We start from the raw sequence: 6,338 nt of genomic DNA, 5'->3' as shown, positions 1-6,338 counted from the left end.
TGTCGTGTCACTGCCTGCCCTTGTAAAAAGTTCCTCTCTATATTTCTTGTAGGCTTCCTTCAAGTATTGGAATGCTGTAATTAGGTCACCCTGATGTTTTCTCTTCTCCAGGCATAAAAATTCCAATTCTGTTAGCCTTTCCTCATAGGAGAGCTGCTCCATCCCTTTAATCAACTTGATGGCCTCCTCTGGACTCACTGCAACAGGTCCACGTCCTTCCTGTGCTGGGGAAATTTGCTATTTAGAAGGATTTCTCTCTATCTGCAGCCTATGTATTCCCACAGTTCAGGGAAGAGGATTAGGGCCTATGACACTTTGAGAACCCTGTGCTTTTCCTTACACATATTTCTGTTGTTTGAGGTGCTCACTGGGTTGTTTTCCTTCTGGAATGAAAAGAGCCAGTGGTGTTTGTTTTTGTTACCCTCATTCCCTCTTTCCCTGCTCTGGGCAGGAAAGCTCTTGCAGCTCTGCCTCATAGGCTGGCAGGAAATTTAGGACGGCAGTGAGCCGCTGCTCGGACCACCCCCATGCTTTTCTTCCTGCTCATGCAGGAGACTATTTAATTGAGGGCTGATTTGTCCAGCTTACTCATTGATGCTCAGCAGTACCTACCTGATCAGTGGGAGTGATTTTTTTCCCCTCCCTTCCTCCTCTTTTGGACAAACTGCCCACAATGAAGACGCTGCTGCTGCTGGTTGCTCTGCTCTCCGCTGCCCTACTAGCCAGCGCAGCCCCTCCGACCTGCTACTCCAGGGTGCTGTCTCTGAGCAAGGAAATCACTCAGTCCTTTAAGGAGCTGCAGACCTCCAAAACCATGGTGAGTCCACCTAAAAACTGCTCCTGCACAGGCACTGCAGGAGAGAGATTTGTCTCAAAACAAAATCGCAACGAGCTTTTCCTCCTTCCCGCAGGACTCGTGCGTGGGGACGCTGCCCAGGCTGTACTTGGACATACACGTAAGTCTGCACTCTTCTTTCTTACTATTGTGCAGGAAAAGCAGTCAATGAAAAGTGAGAATAACTCTTAATATTATACCCCAGAGGACTGATGAAAAAGGATTTTTAAAAGTTTAATTAACTATGTAGATGAGTAAAAAAAAAAAAGTTAGGTTTGAACCTTATTATTATCTCAATGGACTTTCTGAGATTTTACTTGATTAAAAATTTTAAAATTAGGAAATCAATGTTTTTAAGTTATTACCATATGCACACAATTAATTTACTGTGATAGAGCCTTTTCAGAAGTTAAATAAGTGCAAACAAAATTTTGAATAATAATGTAAAAGAAGAATTTTAGAATTAACTTTCTTCACTCAATAAATCTACATCATTTTATATCCTGAGTGGTTTTTGGCAGTTAGTTTTAATAAAAAGCAGTGCAGGAATACCTTGCTGGCTTTTTCTCTTTTAAAGAGCTACTTGTTAAATACAGAAAGAAAATGTGTGCCTGAGGCTATGGAAGTGTGATACTGAAGGAAAAAAAACACAGTAGTTTTCTCCCAGCTAAGAAAAAATAACCTGCACACACAGTTAGTACCCTAGTGTTTGCAATGGGGCATTTGATACATTTTTCTTCTTTTTCCAGTGTTCAACAGAGTAGATAAAAAATAGAAAATATCAGCCAAAACAAATTTCTGACACATTTTTCCATAAGCAACTACACCAAGTCTTGTAATACAGGACTCTCTACATCCCAATTCCAGAGCTGCCAGTGTCTCACATCATGGCAAAGACCAAGGAATGTGATTCCAGCACCTCAGTTTCCCTGGCTTTAAAGCAAAAGCTGGGACATTTATTTACTTGCTTCACAAAGACATTGTGAAATTCATGTTGTCAATGTTTTATTTTGATAACACAAAATCTGAGGTAAAAATTACTTCAAAAAAATCAGGACTGGTCACAGTTTCTCCTATTCTCTGTTCCTATTGTACAGGAACAGAGGAATCAGTCTGTGAGATCTTGATAATCTCTTCATCTCCTAAATCAGGTGCTCTCTAAAAAGTGAGAGAGTACACCTATTCTGTAGAATACTCCACCTAGTATAGGAAAAGATTTGATTGTATTGGAGCTGCTGCCTCCTAAAGCATGTGAGAAATTAGCTGGGAGAGTAAGACTGTATATATGCAATTTTCCAAGCACTATTTTGACCAAACATTGTTATAAAATACTGGTGATTAATTTGCCTGATTAAAGGTTGCATAGATTACATGTACATAGAGGTAGGAATTCAAGGTTCCCACATAGCAGTAAGAATTTTGGAAGTGGTGGGCTTAACAGAAATCTGTGTTTGTGCAGGGTTACACAGACCTCTTTTGCATGCTTTGCAGAATTACTGCGTGCTGGCAAAGCTCCGTGACTTTGTGGCCTACCCTGGGTGTGACAGAGTGGTTGAGGTGAATGAGCTGAAGGAAAAAGCCCGGAGCCTGTACACCATCCTGATCTCCTACTGCAGAAGGGTAGGTCAAGATGCATCAACAGGGACAGAGTCCCTGCTTTTAGCCCTGCCTGTCTCCACACTGTCCCCTGACCACCATAACTGGATCAGGCCCAAGCTTCTCACTGTGCTGTCTTCTGCCTTCCAACTTATAAATCTTACCCTTTTTTTTTTTTTTTTTTTTTTTGTTTCTCCAGGACCTGGTGTTCCTCACTGATGACTGTAATGCTCTGGAAATTCCTATTTCACCTCCCATTGAACACTCCATCACCGAGAGCTAAAAGACACTCAACCCAAAAGTTGTACCTGGGAAAGTTCCAAGGAGACCAAAAGTCAAAATATGTATATGCAGTCTATAACATTAACAACTAAGATATTTTTCAAGCACACTAGCAATATAATCTCAGACCTACCCATTTTTCTCTGCCTTGGCAGGAAATGAATTGCATGCCTTGCATACCTACTGAGCTGCTAGGGAACCTACCATTAGGGAGCAGTTTTTCGTTTGGCAAGGTACAATATTTCAGCTCAGCCAAATGTATAAAGTATGTTTTGTTTAAACATCAGAAACTAGATTTTTTATTTTTACTCTTTTATGAATAACTAGACTCATATATATATTCTCTTGACTTAGCTGTTTTTCTTGTATTCGATGGGCATGGAAGGGACCATTTTGTTTATTGTAGAATGTTTGATAGAAGAAGAGTAGTGCTGTACTGACAGATTTCTCTGCCTGTATAGCTCATATATATATCTTGATAGTTTTTGATGTCAGATTTGTGAGAATAGAGGTGAAAGAAACATGTCTCTGTGGAAAACTAAATAAAAGCAATCTTCTAATCCAAGATGCTTGTGTTGCAATATGTCTTTCAAGATCAAGCTGAAAGATGTCACTCTTATAAACTTACTTTTCACAGTCACTTGCAAGTCATTTTTCCCAGCATAACCTTTGTTTCCATAGCAATGCAAACTTTGTTGTGTCTGCATGCTTTGACAATGTGTAAGTTCCTACTAGTAGAATTTTCCTATACTAGAAACAATTTGTTTGATGAAATTAGTGATTTGTTTTTAATAGTATTTCTGGGTTGTGAGATGAATTCTGACCCAGAGGCTCAGAAAACCTATTAAAATTTCAGACAGTTTTTTGAGACATAACCCATATAGTTGAGCCAGCAGGATTAATAAAATTTCCAGAGAGTAATTCCAAAGCCATGGGTGTCTTCAGAACGCGCAGCACATGAGACCTTCACAACCAACAGCTCTTCAGTGTCAAGAATAAAAAATATCTTCCCCATATTCTTGGAAGTAGCTGCTGTTACCTCAGAGAATCTCTTCCTTCCCCCAGTGTAAGTAATTCCTCTCTCTCCAGAATAGTATTTGTGGACCATTTATCTACAACACTGCCAGCCCTGGTGACTTGGTCAGTGGTCTCCCCACGTTTTATGAAAGCCCCAACTTCCATAACCACGTGTTTGCACAACAATCACAGCTCCTCTCCTTGACATCCTGATGGTACAAATCAACATGTTTGACAATTGTTATATAAATAAGTGAATAATAAAATTAATTCAAAGCAAAAAGAGTGTTGGGGATGGGCCAGAAAGGGTTTTCTCTTCATTATGGAATCACCTTGTTTTGTTGAAACTACCAGTCTGATTTTAGCAATAGAAAATTTGACTGTGCTTTTCAGTCATAGAATAAGGGTGGAAAATCTGACTCCAGGAGGGGTACTGGGGGAAGAAGTAACAAGGACTCTTCTCTCCACTTTGTCTCAATTCTAAGTGTACATTCAAAGAAAATGCCTATCAGGCTTTGTAATTCCCTCTTGAAGATTAAGTCCTCATGTGCTAACCCTACTAATCCTTTAGATGAGCCATTCTGCCTGCAGTGGTTTCACTCCAGTGCCTGTACAAGCATCTGGTAGAGGCACTAGCAACTCAGCAAATCTGATCTAGTACCAGGCTGAACTCAAAACTGCATTGTCATTATATTACAAATGTTCTATTGTCATTACATTGCAAGGGTTCCACATTGCTAGAGTTTCATACCCCCTTGATATTTCTTGTAGGCATCTCCTCTAGGCACTGACTCTTCCTTGTCCTCACAGCAGCCAACCAACTCCAGTTCCCACCAATCCACTCTTTTATAGCACTCTTCTCATTGGCTACAGCTGTGGCCTGTTAACATCAGGCCTGCTCCTAATCTTTAGTAATTGGTTCAGCTGCAACTCTTTAGGGGATAAGATTACATTCTATACCACCTTCATTTACCCATACTGTATCCCCCTACAAAAACGTGCAACAGCTCAGATAGTCCTACTATCAGGAAAATCATTGCTTAGTTTGCCTTTCAGAACCCTTCCCTCCAAGCCAACAGCCTCTGTACGATACCCAACACACTCTAGAGATACCAATACCTATTTTTCTGCATCACCTGGACATGCCCAAGGCAAACTCCTTCCACAACAGCCACATTCTGCAATAAGGGCACCTCTTAGCATGCTGGCAGGTAGCCTAGTACCCACAGAAAGAGTGTGTAAGCACTGGCAGGTCCCTGGATCAAGGAGAAACACAAGTAGAGTTGAACTATTTGCTGTCAGACTCCACATTCAAATTTTTGCTCCCTCTAACCAGGGAGCGAGACCCCACCTGGGGAAGCAAGCAGTGCTGGGATAACGTCAGGTTCTATCCACTTCCACAAAAGTCCCAAAACCACATCACAGCCTTTGTTTTTCATATCTTTATACAAAGCCAACCATGGATGAACCCTGCAAGAAACTGTGGTGCAGTCTCCACAGGCCATGGTGCTTACAAAGCTCACCAGGGACTGGACAGTACACATGCCTGGAAACTGGCAGCAGAAGCTGTTAATTTTTGGCTCTTTTTTCCACCCCCAGATGTCACAGGTTTTAAACACTGGCCTGTTGTAAAGCTTGTATTGTCACTTGGCTAGCAAACTGCAGAGGAGGATGTGTTTCCTCTCCTGCAGAAGCTCATACCACTGTGCCTAGAACCAGACCCTGGGTGAACGTGCAGGTAACTGCGGCACTTCTTCCCCTGCTGCTTTCCTGTCCCAGGGACACACACTCCCTGAAATTGAGTGTTTGATGAGGATTTTCTCATGGATCTTCTCAAAACTCCTCTTTTTCTTTATTGAGGCTTATAAGCCTTCCCTAGACATTTTGAGGAATGTGTGATCCAATTTCCAGATTTTTCCCATGATGTTCCCATTCCTACAACCATCTTCCAAATATGTTTTCACCTGTTTCAGGCTGATTATTTCTGTGAAGAAAATGTAACCTAATTTATTTAGTACTAAATATCTTGCAAGAAGTCTTTTGAATTGGAAACAGAATAGAAATCATTGTTTTATTTGCACTGTTTTTGTTAGTGACTTTAGCTTTTTCATGACTGACCGAGACACACTGCAGTGCACTCAGCATGGCTGCTTACCAACAGCTCTGCTCTGCACTGGTACAACCTCGTTCTGCAGAAGCTGCGAAAAGCAAGTTGGTGCTTTGTGGACTGTACATACTTGAATGGACTTTAAAAGCCTATCCCCATTTGCAGATGTTGTCTATTTTATTCCCAGAATCAGGTTTTTCTGGTCGTTGGTGGGCTTTTACAAGTATATTCCCTATGGCTTGTTCTGTGACTCTCTCTACATCTCATATGACATTTTTAATGGAAAGTGTGCTGAGAGCAAAGCTTTGCTCTTTCAGTTCACAGTAACCTCCTGTCATTCAGACTGTCTTAATAAGATTTGTGATTAGATGAAGCCTTTTTATGAACAAGGTATTTTGTTTTCACAGTCCAGGGGCAAAAAAACTCCCACTGATAAAGAGATATAATACACTTTGGCAAGAAAATAATTTGGCAAGAAAACATCCACCCCTCCCTTTCAGT

General features: G+C 41.0%; 1 protein-coding gene across 1 annotated transcript; it reads left to right on the top strand.

The window, feature by feature from the left end:
- The first annotated feature begins 575 nt into the window (after positions 1–575).
- On the top strand, positions 576–3,278 carry CYTL1 (cytokine like 1). Its single transcript, XM_036382390.1, has 4 exons — positions 576–817; positions 912–956; positions 2,327–2,455; positions 2,631–3,278. The coding sequence occupies exons 1-4, from the start codon at positions 674–676 to the stop codon at positions 2,712–2,714; spliced, it is 402 nt and encodes a 133-aa protein (XP_036238283.1). The 5' UTR covers positions 576–673; the 3' UTR covers positions 2,715–3,278.
- Positions 3,279–6,338: the final 3,060 nt, after the last annotated feature.

The sequence above is a fragment of the Molothrus ater genome, chromosome 4 (assembly GCF_012460135.2).
Source record: "Molothrus ater isolate BHLD 08-10-18 breed brown headed cowbird chromosome 4, BPBGC_Mater_1.1, whole genome shotgun sequence".
In the NCBI taxonomy this organism is placed as follows: domain Eukaryota; kingdom Metazoa; phylum Chordata; class Aves; order Passeriformes; family Icteridae; genus Molothrus; species Molothrus ater.
This window is presented reverse-complemented; position numbering and strand designations above follow the sequence as displayed.